At 46.1% G+C, this 16528-nt stretch overlaps 2 protein-coding genes across 3 annotated transcripts in view; both read left to right on the top strand.

Annotated features, from left to right (window-relative positions):
- The first annotated feature begins 69 nt into the window (after window positions 1-69).
- On the top strand, window positions 70-3201 carry FNDC4 (fibronectin type III domain containing 4). Its single transcript, XM_045549289.1, has 7 exons — window positions 70-474; window positions 649-793; window positions 873-988; window positions 1226-1430; window positions 1891-1980; window positions 2300-2424; window positions 2617-3201. Exons 2-7 carry the CDS (start codon window positions 673-675, stop codon window positions 2650-2652), a joined length of 693 nt encoding a protein of 230 aa, XP_045405245.1. The 5' UTR covers window positions 70-474; window positions 649-672; the 3' UTR covers window positions 2653-3201.
- Window positions 3202-4992: 1791 nt separating this feature from the next.
- Window positions 4993-16528, top strand: part of IFT172 (intraflagellar transport 172) — a 33586-nt gene continuing 22050 nt past the window's right edge. The window contains exons 1-14 of one of the 2 annotated variants that reach the window (XM_045549286.1): window positions 4993-5190; window positions 8038-8181; window positions 8407-8519; window positions 8940-8979; window positions 9266-9331; window positions 9546-9625; window positions 9845-9932; window positions 10745-10959; window positions 11903-12026; window positions 12444-12539; window positions 13937-14098; window positions 14461-14514; window positions 14741-14844; window positions 15020-15105. In XM_045549286.1, coding sequence (XP_045405242.1) covers window positions 5152-5190; window positions 8038-8181; window positions 8407-8519; window positions 8940-8979; window positions 9266-9331; window positions 9546-9625; window positions 9845-9932; window positions 10745-10959; window positions 11903-12026; window positions 12444-12539; window positions 13937-14098; window positions 14461-14514; window positions 14741-14844; window positions 15020-15105 — 1411 coding nt within the window. In that variant the 5' untranslated portion in view covers window positions 4993-5151. Of the gene's footprint in view, window positions 5191-8037; window positions 8182-8406; window positions 8520-8939; window positions 8980-9265; window positions 9332-9545; window positions 9626-9844; window positions 9933-10744; window positions 10960-11902; window positions 12027-12443; window positions 12540-13936; window positions 14099-14460; window positions 14515-14740; window positions 14845-15019; window positions 15106-16528 lie in introns of those variants that run through there. The other variant, XM_045549287.1, reaches the window with a different exon arrangement.

Here is a 16528-nt window from a genome sequence, read left to right as displayed (position 1 = left end):
GAGGGTCGTGGGAGGAGCCCCGGGAGCACAAGGGGGGGAGGGGGGATGACGGTGGCTAGAACCCCGGCGGGGCGGGGCGGGCCCGCAAGTCCCGGCCGGGCTGCGGCGGAGAGAGCCGGGCCAGCTCTGCAGAAGGCGGCGGCTGGCTGGCCGGGACGGTCACATCCCGCTGCAGGGGCCGGAGAAGGCAGCCGCACTGCCTCCCGCACCGGGGACCCGGGCCAGCCGCCAGGCCGCGCCGGCAACGCCCCCTGCTCCGGGACAGACTGCGCGGCCCGTCCGAGCTCTGGGGGCTCCGCAGACCCGCGGCCGGCGCCCGCTCCGCCTCTGCCCGGCAGCTCGGCCCCGCGCTGCCTGCCTCGCCCAGCCCGCGCCGGGATGGGGTAGGAGCAGCGCCACAGAGCCGGGCGATGGGCCGCCCTCTGGGCACCGAGCAGCCCCCCGAGGCCTGACCGACCGCGAGGACAGGCGGAGGTGGGTGTGGGCAGGGCAGACCGCGCACTGGGGGCGCCCGGGTACTGCGGGGGCGGGGAAGGCGGGGCGGGGGGAAGATGGGGCTTTGTGGGCCCTGGGGAGGCCGGGGGAGCTACTGCCCGCCGTGCGTTCTGGGCAGTCCTCGACCCCCCCAACAACTCCTGCCACCTCCAGGAGCCCCGCCTGGATGTCAAGCGGATGCCCCAGTTCCCCCCAGCAGACTCGGTGGGGACCATGGCTTCGTTGATGCCCCTCTCCCCATATCTAAGCCCCACGGTCCTCCTGCTGGTCAGCTGTGACCTGGGCTTTGTGCGAGCAGGTGAGTAAAGAGGGATGCTGGTGGGGGTCAACCGGAGCTAGTGTGTGGGTGAAACCTGTTAACACCCTGGCACCCACAGACCGGCCTCCCTCTCCTGTGAATGTGACGGTCACTCACCTCAGAGCCAACTCGGCCACTGTGTCCTGGGACGTCCCAGAAGGCAACATCGTCATTGGCTACTCCATTTCCCAGCAAGTATGAATCACCCTTCTGCTCCCCCAACCTGTGTCCTTGGATCTCTGGACATTCCTTTAGCTACCTCCCCCTAAACTGCTCTCCCAGAGGTGGGGGAATCTGGGAGCTGATGTTTCCTGGCTCAAGCTGCTCTTTTCACCCTATACCCTTGGAGTGTTTGGATGTTCAAAAGTCCGGGGTTGAGCCTTGCGTTCTGGCACTGGGGCGAGGCTGTCCTCTCCCATCATCTCCCTGCAGCGGCAGAATGGCCCCGGGCAGCGTGTGATCCGGGAGGTGAACACCACCACTCGGGCCTGTGCCCTCTGGGGCCTGGCTGAAGACAGCGACTACACGGTGCAGGTCAGGAGCATCGGCCTTCGGGGAGAGAGCCCCCCAGGGCCCCGGGTGCACTTCCGAACTCTCAAGGGTTCTGACCGGTTACCCTCAAACAGCTCAAGCCCAGGTGAGGGTCTGTGCGCAGATTATCTAGCTTCTTCCCTGGCTCTTAGCCTCTTATTTACTTCCCTAAGCCAAGCAACAGTCTAGCTTAGATGAATAGAAGGGTGATTTAATTCATTGTACTGCCAGGAAAGGAAGGAAAAGCAGGTGGGCAGGAGACTGGGTACAGACAGGCTGGTATTGAATTGTATGGGGGAAGGGCTTTCAAGCTTCCTTTTACCCAACCTCATTTCACATCAGCTGCAGCCTGCACAAGTGAGTACCTGACCTGCAGCCGTCCTGCTTTTTGGTCTTTAACCACCTGTCCACCAATGGCTTTCTCCCAGAGAGGGGCTACCGTATAACTCAAGGGTCTACTATGATGGGTCTACTCTGACTCTAATCCCCAGCATCTCCGTCATGCATACGTCTGCATAGATATAGCTGTTCCCCAGTAACCCAGAATCTGGCTTCTCCCTTCTCAGGTGACATCACAGTGGAGGGTCTGGATGGAGAGCGACCACTGCAGACCGGGGAAGTGGTCATCATTGTGGTGGTGTTGCTCATGTGGGCTGGTGAGTAAGCAGCTTGATGGGGGACCAGGGACTTAGGGAGTGGGACTCAGTGAAGTGGGAAGTGGCAAAGGTTGTCAGGAGAAAAGGGAGTGAGAGAAATGGAGGGGGGAGATGCTTAGTTCAAAGGGAATGATTAGGAGAAGTTTAAAGAGAGGAAGAGGAGGCCGTTTGGAGCCAAGAGAGGAAGATTTCATAGGCACCAGGAATTCAAGGATTTTCTTCTTGGATTTTTCTAGAAGCTGTGTGGATATCTCACTCCCTTCAAGGCTGTGAGTGGGGAGGTCATGATGAAGGCTCAGATTGTATTGTTGTGTTTCAGCTGTAATTGGGCTGTTCTGCCGTCAGTATGACATCATCAAGGACAACGACTCCAACAACAACCCCAAGGAGAAGGGGAAGGGGCCGGAACACAGTCCTCAGGGAAGGCCGGTGGGGACGAGACAGGTGATGTGGGGGCCGGCCAGTGAGGGCGGGAAGGGTGATTCTGCCCCTGAGGAACAGCCAAAGAAAGGACGAAGGCCAAAGAGGGGCAGGAAAAGATGGAGAATGGAAGGCCTGGGGTGGAGGATGCTGGAGAGGAAAAGTGGCTCCTATTGCTTTCCTAAAGTTAGAGACTCAGGCCATTTTCTTTCACAGAAAAAGTCACCATCCATCAACACCATCGACGTTTGAGTGAAGAAACAGAACCAGAAGGGAGATGCACTAACAACCTGGGGATGGGGATGGGGTCAGGGAGAGCCTAAGATGGTGATCTGCCTGAGACTTGCAGAGGGTAATGACACTCCCACAATCTCAGGCCTAGTACCCATCCTCTTTCCACTGTGAGCAGAGCCAGAAGGTAGGTCTGTTAGAGTCTGCGCTCCTAGACCTGGGGAGTGGATATCAGATAGGATATCTCCTCCCATCCCCCAGGTCCAGGGGAGATTCACTTGCTCTACCCTATCCCATCAGGTCCCAAATGGGGGCCCCATTTCACCTGTATCAGGACTCTTGGCATCCCTAGCTGCCCCCACGTCTTGCCTCTGGAGTGTTTCTGTGGGTACTTCCCTTCCCACAACCAAATAAAAGGAATCTTCTGGGCCTAGAGGCAGATGATGCACTGCACTACTCCAATGTCTTCCATGGAGCCTCAGGTGCTCCCCCTCACCTGGCAGCCCCTTCAGCTGCTGGTGATCTCACCCCTTGGACATTTTTCCAATAAAGGTTCTTGGACAAACTGGAGCTGACTGTATGGTATACTGTATAGTATGCTGAAGACATTTCTCTCCTGACTCTCCAAGGCCCCTCACACCACCACCAACTTGATAGGAGCAGACTGTCACTGTAAAGTGTTTGCTTGGATTCTCCAGCCTGGAATAGGTGAAGAGGGACCAGGAAGAAGGGGTGTAGAAAACTAGAGCCCTAGTTTCTTTTGCTTTGTTGGGTAAGAAGGGGGTAAAAGAGAAGAGAAAGATATAAGTTCTTCCTGTAGTGGAAACTAAGTATGTCATGTGAGAGGGCCAATAGCCTTTTTATTGTCACTGCTCACAATGACAGCCGAGCTCCTCATCGTTTATTCTTCTGACTCCTCCATCAACCCTGGGTGAATGGTCAGAAAAGGACTGAGCAGTGACTTGGGGACTAACGAAAGAGCAGCTACACTAATGGATCCTTCAGTGGCATGTGCTCCTATACTATCTGTTCCTGTGTCTATTCTTCCCTCCTTTGCTTTCCCTTTCATCTCTGTCTCGCTCTCTGTTCAGTTGGTCAAACTCAATAATAATTGTAAAGCATAAGTGAGTTTATATTCATGCTCTGCCACCATATCCAGAGAAGGATTCTGGAAATAAAACTGAGGAGTTGGAACTCCCCTGTCAAAAGAATTATAATTTGGGCTCTGGGGCCTACTTGTTTCCTGTGAAAATAGGGGCTGTTCTTTCCTAATTTCCAAGGTTGGGGTTGGTGGCCATGAGACAAATATCTGTTGACATTTGCAACCATTGTGGACCCAGAATCTGCCTAGAGACCATATGCTAAATTTCTGGAGGGTTACAGTGCTTCCCAACTTTGGATCATTCCAAAAGAGGCTTACAAACAACCCCTTTTCTGCATTTCAGTCTCACTGGTATGTGACAAGAAATCAGACCAAAAATCCTGAAAGGAACCCCAATCCAAACAAAGATCAAAAAGTCAATATCTTTTCTACTTAACCAAGCTCCAATCCCAGATTTCACAAAACTTAACCTATCCGGTGAGCCAAGCTCTGGTCTGCCTTCCACCCTGAACCGTAAAAGCATTCCTGTCTAAGCAGGAATCCCTAATCCACCATTACCCAATTTGAAAGTAGGGTACCTTACCTTTTCCTGGCCGCTGGTTCCAAAACACTTATGTCTCAGACTCTGGGAACATCATTTTTTGGAATGGAAGTGTCACAGGGTATGGTAGCATGACAAGGAAAGAGCAAGCTCGGAGGTGAGAAGAAATATAAACGGTGTTTAAGTCTATCAACTCTGGGTTGAATCCCAGTTCCATCCCTTACTGGCTGTGTTAGCATGGGCAGGTGACCTCTTTAATGCTGAGTCTCCTGTTATGTAAAAGTAGACACATAGTAACGCTATCCCCTTCAAAATGTGGTTTTGAGATTATATGGTATAATGAACGTATAACATTTTGCACAGTACCTGGCAGACACATACTGAGCATCCGCTGTTAGCTATCATTATTAGCCTTGTGATTCCGTGCAAGTCATGTAAGCTATTTGGGTTCAATTCCGTCAACTCCAAAAGGCCTATCATAGCAACTGCCCTGCTTTCCTCCAGGGTTATGAATATCAAGAGCGCACTCAGCAACGCTTACATACATCAAAGAGCGAGAAAGACTTCAACTATGATTACGCAGGACCCCAGAGTCGGACGAAGGCTTGCAGGCGGGGCTTGGGCTTAGATTTGCATGCAGCGACGGGATTGGTCGAGGAGAGGGTTCGTCGAGCCCTCTCAAGGTCCCGCCTCCCATCTCACCGCGCTTGCGCACGTTCTGTTGGCTTAGCCGCAAAGCTACGTGGTGACCTTGCGACGCTTGTTGCGCTCCGGTCGCATAAGCTACGGCAGCTGTCGCTGCGGTTGCGGCTGCGTGGCGGGTTGTCCAGGTAACCAGGGGAGTTGTCCGATAGCATCTGAGAGACAGGTGTGCGTCATGCAGTTGAAGCACCTGAGGACCCTGCTGAGCCCTCAGGTGAGGAGTTGCCTATCTTTTCCCTTCCCCTCCCGCCTTACGTACCAAGAAAAGTGGGAAAACTGAAGCTTAACAGTGTTGAGTTCCTACTGTGTGCAGAAGACTGCAACGGATATAGCGATGATCCCTACTCTTCTCAGTCGATATGGTGTTCAGTAGGCGAGAGGACCGCTAACGACTGTAGCTTTCATTTTACTAACATCAGTTTTGTGCCAGGCCCCGTGCTGGGGCTCTAGGGGATGAAAACCACCCGACTTATTGCCCTAGCCTTCATGAGGGAAAGGCGCACATGTAAACAACGAACACAACAGAATTAAATAAGCGCATTAGGTGCAAGCCCTGAAGACGGAACCGTTTGTTCTGATGGTGAAGATGTATCTCCTCAGGTTCAGGAAGGGCTGGGCTCTGGGGGAGGAGCTTTGAAACATGGTGAAGAAAGGGTGGGATTTGGAGTTCGGAGACCAGAATTCAAGTCCTAGCTCCACCACTACTTTAAACAAATGGTGGTATCTCTGACTTCAGTCCTTGTCACACTATCTCTCTGAGCTTTCACCAGCCTCTTCGTTTGGAAAGTGGGAGTACTAATGGCAATTTTAGGGAATTTGTGGAAGAGTTAAATGTAGTAATATACACAAAAGAACATTGTAAACTGAAGAGCAGTGTGAAAATTGATAGACAAGAGGGAAGGACATTCAAACTTAAAGGACAGAATAATACAAAACTAACAAGAATAATATGTTCCATAACTGAGTACATACACATGGAGTTAAATCTTGGTTCTGCCCCTTACAAACTGTGTGTGTAAACTTGAGCAAATCGCTTAACTTAACCTTTTCGTGCTTCAGTTTCCCCATTTGAAAATGGGATAATAATAGCATCTATTGCATAGATAGCATAACAATAACATCTACATTGTTATGAGGTGAAATGAGATAATGCTTGCCAACCACTTACCAAAATGCCTAGTCTATGGTAAGTACTTGTTAAAGGCTAGCTGTTACTATTCTATTCCCTACTTCATGTAATCCTCACAACAATCCAGTGTGGTACATATTGTCGAGAAAGAGCAATAATTGATTATGGGAGTCAGGAAGGCTTCACAGAAGATGTGGCATTTGGAGAACAGAAGGAAATTAGAACAAAAGAGCGTTGTGCTCATTGCTCAATAATCTAACCCCTGAATCTGTAATTTCAAAATTCCTTTGCCCTAATGGAAAAATTGGAACTGAAATCCTCCTTCAATCTTAAAATAAGATGATGTCATGATGCAGGTAGGGCTGAATGCCCAGGATGGGGCAAAGCGATGAAGCAGAATGATCAGCAAAGGGTGATGAGGAGCCCTCAGCCCTTCTAACCTAATGTAATGAAGAGTTGGAAAATGATAGTGGTGGTAGTGTGGCCATTTTCTGGCTCTGGTTTGAGGATTTGGGGGAAAAGAGACTTTTTACTTCTGACTTTGGAGGTGGGTGGGTTAGGAGTGAAAAGTGACAATGTTTAAAGCCAGAGCTCTAGAGCCCAAGTAATTAATTAGTAATTAGTTAGAGCAGAAGCTAAAATTTTTTTTATTTCAAGGAAGGAAGTCCTGGCCGGGCGCGGTGGCTCACGCCTGTAATCCTAGCCCTCTGGGAGGCCGAGGCGGGTGGATCACTCGAGGTCAGGAGTTCAAGACCAGCCTGAGCGAGACCCTGTCTCTACTAAAAATAGAAATAAATTATCTGGCCAACTAAAATATATATAGAAAAAATTAGCCGGGCATGGTGGCGCATGCTTGTAATCCCAGCTACTCAGGAGGCTGAGGCAGTAGGATCGCTTAAAGCCCAGGAGTTTGAGGTTGCTGTGAGCTAGGCTGATGTCACGGCACTCACTCTAGCCTGGGCAACAAAGTGAGACTCTGTCTCAAAAAAAAAAAAAAGGAAGGAAGTCCTTAGTAGCAAAACCTTAGAGGACCAGAGCTAGGAAGGGACAGATGTGGTAAGAATAATTCACCAGGAGATAATAACTTGTAACTTAGACTTCTGTGAAGTGGGTAGTTAAGAAGAAAAAAAGTGGCATTGTTTATCCTAAGTCTCAACTCTATTTTACTCCCCATTCCAGAACTCTCACTTTCTCTTCCTTTCCTGCCAAATAAGCCCAGACTCCTTAGCTTCACATCAGAGACCCTTCCTGAGCTGGCCCCAGTCTGTCATTCCTGCCTTACCTCCTTCATTCTATTCTATTTTCAAGGTAGTTTCAGCTAAACTAAATTACTGTTTCTTGACCAAAACTTCCCCTTTCTCATACCATTCCTTCTATCTCTGTAATTTCCCACTCAACTGCATCTGTTCTTCAAAACTTAATTTTGATCACTTTAGCATAAAATTATCTCAGGTTTCCCCAAACTATCACAGCACTTTTTACATACTTTTCTTCTCCTACTTTGCACCATCTTATTGGATGTGGAGGTAGCATCTATGCTTTGCTCTTTGTTTCTCTCTTAGCCCCTAGCCAAGTGCCTTTCTCAGTAAGGTGCTCAACAAATATTAATTGAATAAATGGCTAAAGACCAAAACTTATGAGACCAATTGAATTTATTTCAGTAGCAGACCTGGGATGTAAGGGCACAAAGGGGCCATTGCAGGGATTTAGCACATTGCCTCTTAGTGCATTTGCATTACGAGTCTCTAAAAGCACATTATTCTCACAGCTCACAGTGCAGGATCTGATGGCCACAGGCATCTCCTTGTTTTGAGGATAAGACCATGACAGGAAGAAAGTTGACCAAAGTCACACTAAAAGTAATGGACCTAGAAATGCTTTTGGCATTCTGGACCAGCACCTGGGTTTATTTTTGCCCCTTTGCCCCTGCAGGATGGAGCTGCAAAGGTGACCTGCATGGCTTGGTCCCAGAACAATGCCAAATTTGCTGTCTGCACAGTAGACCGAGTGGTATTGCTGTATGATGAACATGGAGAACGGAGAGATAAATTCTCCACCAAACCAGCTGACATGAAGGTGACGAGATTATTCCTGTGTTCCTTAACTTGTTGATATGGGGCCTTATGAACTTGGGAAACTTAGCCTGCCTCCTAGCCATAAACATAGGAAATGGTGTACCCCACCTTTTCTTAATATAAATCCCTCAAGCCCATTACAGCACACATGTACCTTTTCTTCCCTTTTCTCTTTCATGTGCACTCATTACTTGTTTTTCTTCTCTTTGTTTTTTTTTAAACTTAGTATGGCAGGAAGAGCTATATGGTGAAGGACATGGCTTTTTCCCCTGATTCCACTAAAATTGCCATAGGACAGACTGACAACATCATCTATGTCTACAAGATTGGAGAAGATTGGTGAGGATAGAGATTGGGAGATGGGATGGCCTATAAAGGAAGTGGGAAGGCAAGGGACATGCCTCACTGCGGAGGGGAAATAGAGAGGAGGATGAGCCAAGCTTGTGCATGGAAGGCAGAGATTTTCTGCAGACTGCTGTTACTTCTCTACCTTTGCCCATCCTCCATGTTCTGCAAGCCTATCCCTGGAGGAATCAGTCTAAGGTCAATAAGAGGCCCAGAGTGATGTTGTGTCTTTGCTTTGTTCCAAAGCTCCTCGGGCTTCCTTGTATGCCTTCTTTCAGGGCTCCTGCAGGGTGGGAGGAAACACTGGTGGGCCAGGGAAGATGTCTGCTCTTTCTTCCCTTCCCTCAGCATCATTTGTGGCAAGTTATTTATATAAGTGGTTTTTAATATACTTTCCCTCATTTTATTTGGCAGGGGTGACAAGAAAGTCATCTGTAACAAGTTCATCCAGACGGTAAAGTTCAGACCAGTCCCTGGGAGCTTAGGATGAGCAAATATGTATCAGTATTTCTGCTTATAAATGCAACTAGGAGCTGTATATTCTAACATCCGAATCTGACCTTTCCCACTGCAGGGATGGTGCTGTCTGGCTGCTCATCGTCATCTTTCCTCCTTAGAGCCCAGTTGTATCCCCTTCTCTCCTTCCCTATAGAAGATTGGGGTGGTGGGGTGTTCAGGTTGTTATAAACGTGCTAACCCACACAGACGGGGTTAGTGTTTTCATCGTTTCTTTCGTACAGAGTGCTGTTACTTGCCTGCAGTGGCCGGCAGAGTACATCATTGTCTTTGGACTGGCTGAAGGCAAGGTAAAAGAGGGAAGGGAAACACAGGAGAGGTGCAGGGTGGGGATAATGGTTCTGAAGAGAGGAATATGGTTCATTTTCTCCTTTAGGGTCAAGTTGTGTACTGGGGGAGAATGCATAGGGACCAGTTTTGTGGGTTTTTTTTTTCTTTTTTTCTTTGTACCTGGTGAAATTTAAAAGAGCCTAACCAGACTTGTATCCATTCTCCCATTTTCAGGTTCGTTTAGCAAACACCAAAACTAATAAATCATCTACCATCTATGGGACAGATTCTTACGTAGTGTCACTGACAACAAAGTGAGTAAGGAAGAGTAGTATCACAAGAGCTTGGAAATATTAGGAAAAAGCTGTGGGAAAGCCTGGACTGGGAGACCATAGTATGAAAGACGGAGAGGACTGGTAGCAAGAACCACCAGTGGGGGTGTGTTTGACAGAGACAGGGGACTTTCTTGGTGATGTAGAATACTCTTATCTCTTCCTGTATTTCTCTCCTTTCCTCCTTTTCCCTTTTTTTAGTTGCTCTGGGAAAGGAATTCTCTCTGGTCATGCGGATGGTACCATCGTTAGGTATTTCTTTGATGATGAAGGCTCTGGAGAGTCACAGGTATGAGTGAGGGAGGCTGTGGGATGGGGATAAGGAACTTCCAGTGGGCCTCCTGCAGGAGACTGGACATCTAGGACTTTATATTGAGGCACTAGGGGAGGAGGCCAGAGGAGTGAGACCCCAGGAAGAGAGACAGATGGAAGCAGCCCCAGAGAGGACTTGTGTTTGGGACGCTGGAGCTCACTATATATAGGAAGGGGTGACTCAGGTGGAAGGGACCTCGAGACAAAGGGAAATAAAGACTCCGAGGGGAATGAAAAGTGAAAATCATTCCCCTTTATGTAAAATAATATATTTATGTATATAAATTCATAGGAAAAAAGTTTACTTTGGTGTGGGGAAAGGGAAAAGATGGGGGATAAAAGGAAACTTTCATGTTTTACTCTATATAATTCTGTACTGTTTGCATCATTTACATTAAGAATCATTTGTATAATAATTAAATTTAGTCCTCCTAAAAAGAAAGGAGCCATATGCTCTCTGTGGGCCTAGACAGTATTGGTTAATGTGTAGGACATCTCCCTTTGGGGAGCCTTACTCGGTGCCTGTTAGAGGTCTCCAACACACAAGTATTTTGAGGTTTCTCTAGAGCGCAAGGTCAATGTGTGTGTGTGGTGTGTGTGTGTGAATATGAGGCAGAAAGATAATCTGTAACGTCTTCAGGATTAGGATATGTGTTGGGATGGGAAAATGTTGGGAGAAAGATTTGTGCATAGTAGGATGGTCAGAGTGAGTGTCTCAGGTGCTGGGAATGGAGGAATTTCTGGGGTAAAGTCCTCAGCGGGTGATTGAACGCTCGACTTCTATCTTAGGGGAAGTTGGTTAACCACCCGTGCCCACCGTATGCCTTGGCTTGGGCAACCACCAGCATTGTGGCTGCAGGCTGTGATCGGAGGATTGTAGCCTATGGAAAGGAAGGCCAGGTGCTACAAACTTTCGATTATAGTCGCCATCCTCAGGAGCGGGAGTTCACCACAGCTGCAGCAAGTCCTGGGGGCCAGTCTGTTGTGCTGGGAAGTTATGACAGGTGAGTCCCCTTTCCAGTTGCATCTTCTGCCTACTTTCCCTAGGAACACCCTCTGCTTTAGCCAAATTAGTCTGAACCAGAGTGGGAGACTGGACCAGAATCAAATGTATGTTGAAAGAGATTCTCAGATTGTAATTCATGCACTTTCTTCTTCCTGCTTCCACCATCCATTGGTGGTCTGGCAGTTCCAGAATGTGCTGTGCTCATGTTTTGTCTCCATGCCTCTCCCTGGGCTTCCACAGCAGAATTCCTCTCCACTTTCTTTGTGTTCCCCTTGCCCGTTTTAGACCACTGGCTTAGAGTTTGTCACATTATGTTACAGTTTGTTGTTTGTATCTATCTGGCTAAATTGAAGAGTCCTTGAGAAGTGGGCTTATTATTCATCTTTATATCGCCAGTGCCTAGATTAGCATCTAGTACATAATATATGCTCAAATGTTTAGCAAATGAATGAATGAATGATGGAACAGCAGATAGACAGCCAGGGTCCGGGTCCAGATCCTGTCACTTCTTTGGAGAATGTTTAACTACAATTTTGTCAGTCTGTCTTTCTATCCCTTTCAATCTTATGTGTCTCCTCATATTTCTTCCTTTCTTCTCTGATGCCTACCATTTCTTTTTTCTTTTTCCATATTTCTCTACTCCTAACAGCTCATTTTTATCACTTGTCCTGATCTTTTGTTTTCTCTGCTCCCATCACTTTTTTTTCCAGCTAAAACTAATAGATCCCATCAGTCTTCATGCATTTTACTTTTGCCTTGATTTTCCCAACTTACTTCCTTTGCACCTTTTTGTCCTCTCCTGCTAGACTACCTAGCTTGTCTGTTCTCTTTTATTTCCTTTCTCCTCTGATACAGCAAAACTAATTTTCTTCAGTTACCAGCCTATTTTCACTCTTTTGCTCTGCCTCTATCTCTTCTAAAAGCCATATACTTTATTTCAGACTTCGGGTGCTCAACTGGAGCCCTCGAAAAAGCATCTGGGAAGAGGCAAAGCCCAAGGAAATTGCCAACTTATATACCATCACTGCCTTGGCCTGGAAGCGAGATGGCTCACGACTCTGTGTGGTGCGTTACTAGTAATCTCTTTCTGGTTTGCTGACTTTCTCCAAACTAGAAAACAATCCTGCCTTATCCTAAAGCACTCTCCCCAGACCCTAGAGAATCTCCTATTTCCTTTTGACCCCAACTTAAAAATCTAGGGTTAAAGACAGGAAAGAAAAATTCATACTTTATTGGATGCTGAAAGGAACAAAGTTGTATGGCAGGGCTGATTTCTCTCCCTTATGAGCCCATCAATGTGTGGTACTTTTGAGTCCTGTGATTGCAACCTGTCTCTTTCTGGTACTTTCAAAAACTGCCAGCCCTTTCACTGCCAACTCTTCTATACATTCTAGAGCCTACATTTTGAGGATGTCTCTAGGTATCTTCCTCATGCCAGTGTACCATGTGTGTTACCTTTTATGCCATCACTTTCCCTTCTAGGGCACACTCTGTGGTGGCGTGGAACAGTTTGACTGCTGCCTCCGAAGGAGCATTTACAAGAACAAGTTTGAGCTGACATATGTGGGACCTAGCCAGGTAAGCAACTGATAGCCGACTGCACTGAGATCTTCTGTGGCCCACTCATCCTTGTAACACCTACCTGCCTTCTGGCCATAGCCACAGTGTCAATTCTAACCTTCATGCCTCTGGTAGAGCTGTTCAGAGTGTGTCAGGGCAACTCCCTGGCAACTTTCTTGTTGCAATTCTTCCAGCTTATTGTAAGAAAAGCATTTTTGTTTGTTTGTTTTTGTTTGTTGTTGTTGTTGTTGTTGTTGTTGTTGTTGTTTTTTAGGCTAGTCAAGTAAACTTTTAAGTACCAGGCTTAACGGGTACAGAGATTGCCACTTAGACCTTCCTGGTTTAAGACTTTATTTCCTATACACTGTCAACTGAGGAATTTGGTAAATAGGTTTACAAAAGTGAACTCTGTTGTTTTAGGGCCTCTGAGCCCACTGTGTATGATGTTGCAAGCTCATTTCCCAATTCTTGAGCCCACTTTTCTCTTTTCTCTACCTCTATCCTTTTTTGCTTCCATTTATTATTCATTGGTTTCTTCATTCTTTTTGTTTGTTTGGTTTTTGGTTTTTGGTTTTTTTTAGAGGGGCAGGGTGTTGAGACAGGGTCTCACTCTGTTGCCCAGGCTAGAATGCAGTGGCATCATCATAGCTCGCTGCAACCTCAAACCCCTGGGCTCAAGTGATCCTCCTGCCTCAGCCTCCCAAGGAGCTGGTACTATGGCATTCTTTTATTTTCTCCAGAAGCATTTATCTATTCTCTTCTATGTGTCAGCATTGTTAGGGATTGAGAATACAAAAATGATTATGTAAGACATTGTCCCTTAGTCAAGGAGATCATTATAGGAGAGGACACAAACATACCAAAAAATGAGCTTCAATAACCTGAGAGGTAAGTATTAAAAAAAGAAAAAAAATGAGCTTCAAGTCAGCAGCAAAGAAAATAATAATAATATTAGCCATAGCATGCTCTTGTAGTCCCAGCTACTTGGGGAGGCCAAGGTGGGAGAATTGCTTGAGTCCAGAAGTTGGAAACCAGACTGGGCAACATAGTGAGACCTCATTGCTAAAGAGATAAATAAATGAATGAATTAAGTAAGTAAGTAATAACTAACACTGTGATAAATGGTATACAGGTTTGTACAAAGAGCTGTGGGAATGCAGAGTGATTGGTTTTACCCAGTGGAACTTCCAGAATTATATGTATTATGAGCATCAAAAGAGATAATGTATGAAAGCATTTCATAAATAGCAAAGCCGTATGTATGTATATCATTATTATCAACGATATCCTAGGCCACGTGAGGAAACAAGATATTAGTTTGTTTAGCACTGTGAAGATCGCCAAAGGACACAGAATGTTCACCCCTCTTTTGGGCTGGGGAAACCAAAGGGGCTCAGACTTGTCCCCTTACCAAGGTGATTGTGAAGAACCTATCATCGGGGACCCGAGTGGTGCTGAAGTCACACTATGGCTATGAGGTGGAAGAGGTAAAAATCCTGGGAAAGGAACGTTACTTGGTGGCCCACACATCAGACACACTGCTGCTGGGAGACCTGAACACTAATCGCCTTAGTGAGGTAGGAACCAAAAATGGTGTGAGGGGGGCAACAGGGTGTCTTGGCTTGCTGATTCTGGGGATCAGTAGTCCCTAGGGGTAAAATCTCCATGGAAAGTTCTAACATTCTGATGCAAGGGGCCTGGTTTCAGGGAAGGAGACCCAGGAGGTTTAGAATCCTGGAGTCTAAATCACCATAGTTGGGCTATTTTTATGCCATCTCTCAGACACTTAGGGACTAGGGCAGATTCTGACATAGCACCTCTTTTGTAAAGTACCAAAGCCTCCCTGAACATGATTATCTGCCTCCCATCCTGTCATTCTTTCAGTGTTACCTTAAATAATTATCCATGTTGCTTCTTATGTCTTCTCCCCTCTTTATAGGTAGCCTGGCAAGGATCTGGCGGCAATGAGAAGTATTTCTTTGAAAATGAAAATGTGAGTAGAGCTTGCTTCACCATCACCATCGTTGTGTGTCAGAAGGATGGCAAGTGGGAAGAGATGGGAAGACAGCAGATAAAAAAAGGGAGAGGATGAAATAGGCAGGGGAATAGAATAAGGAGAAACGTGGGAGTCACCTAGAACTGACAGTACACCTCCCTCTGCTGTTTTTCTCTTTCTTCATGCAACCTTCCCAGCATATAACAGCCCCATTCTTTCCCAGGTATGCATGATCTTCAATGCTGGAGAGCTAACCCTAGTGGAATATGGGAGTAATGATACCTTGGGTTCTGTACGTACTGAATTCATGAACCCTCACCTTATCAGGTAACCTCAAAAGATTCTCTAAATCCTTGAAATGCAAAAGAATTCCTTTTTGAATTCTAAATTCTGTGTCCTCAGGTTAATCTAAAAACTTCATCCCATATGGTACTTAAGAGCCCTTGATAAACAACCCAACTACCTAAGCCCATTTTTCCTTATCTCACCCTTTATGTTTCAGCATCCGTATTAATGAGAGGCGTCAGCGAGGAATGGAAGATAATAAGAAATTGGCTTATCTTGTTGATATTAAGACTATTGCTATAGGTGAGTAAGATGCTCATAATTTTAATAGCAAATAGATGTTGCCAGGCATGGTGGCTCTTGCCTATAATCCCAGCACTTTGGGAGGGTGGAGCAGGAGGATTGCTTGAGGCCAGGGGTTTAAGACCAGCCTGGGCAACATAGCAAGACCCCGTCTCTACAAAAAATAGCTGAGTATGGTGGCATGTACCTGTAGTCCCAGCTGTTCAGGAGGCTGAGGCAGAAGGATGGCTTGAACCCAGGAGTTCAAGGCTGCAGTGAGCTATGATTGTGCCACTATACTCCATGTACTCCAGGCTGGGTGACAGAAAGAGAACCTGTCTCTTAAAAAAAAAAAAAAGATGTTTATATTGTACTTCCATATCACAGGATTATGTTCAGTGAGAAATCCAGGAATCTGACACGTACCAGATAAACATGTAACCCCACTCTTAAAATGGATATCTGAGATGTTTAAGTATAAGTGTGTGTGTGTCTATACCTAGATGTCTAGATATAAATACATAGGTACATATTATATAGGCCTGTCCATAGAATTATTCATGTTCTCTAGACATATATCTTAGGGCTGGCAAGTTGTGAATAGTAGAGAAGAACCATTAGCAAATTTATGAATTTTCCTGTTTAGACTACATAGAATCATAGACTGTTAGAATTGAAAGAGGCCTTATTCTTTGTACAGTTTATTATTAGTAACTGGTAAGATAGAAACTTTATTTGCATTTCAAAAATGTTCACATTATAAATCTTGTTTTATATATTAATATTTTTTAATCAGGAAATGTTTCAGCATAAAAAAATACAGAGAGTAGCATAGTAGTCTCTAAAGAATGTAGAGAATAACATACCTATGTGGTATAGCTATTAAGAATGGGGCTCTGGGCCAGGCTTGGTGGCTCATGCCTGTAATCCCAGCACTTTGAGAGGCCAAGGCAGGGGGATCACTTGAGGCCAGGAGTTCAAGACTAGCCTGGGAAATATAGCAAGACCCCATCTCTACAAAAAATTTTTAAAAAATCAGCGAAGTGAGGTGGCATGAACCTATAGTCCCAGCTACTCGGGACGCTAAGGCAGGAGGATCTTTTGAGCCCAGGAGTTTGGGTTGCAAGGAGCTATGATTGTGCCACTACACTCTAGCCCAGGCAACAGAGTGAGACCCTGTCTCAAAAAAAAAAAAAGAATGGGGCTCTGGAGTCAAACCATCCCACTTTTCTATTTCCTGTGTGATCTTAGGTAAGTTATTTAACCTTTCTGTATTTCAATTTTCTCATAAACAAAATGGGAATACAAATACTACCTCACATGAAATACACTTATGCCTGGTGCATAATAAACACTTAATAAATGTTAGCTATTAATAATAATGACATTATTACTTGCTTACCCATATCCTGTTCTGTCAAATCCTAATATTTTGTTATATTTA

This window comes from Lemur catta, chromosome 4 (genome assembly GCF_020740605.2).
Source record: "Lemur catta isolate mLemCat1 chromosome 4, mLemCat1.pri, whole genome shotgun sequence".
Lineage (NCBI taxonomy): Eukaryota > Metazoa > Chordata > Mammalia > Primates > Lemuridae > Lemur > Lemur catta.
Note: the sequence above shows the minus strand (reverse complement) of the source record. Positions and strands in the feature narration are given on the sequence as shown.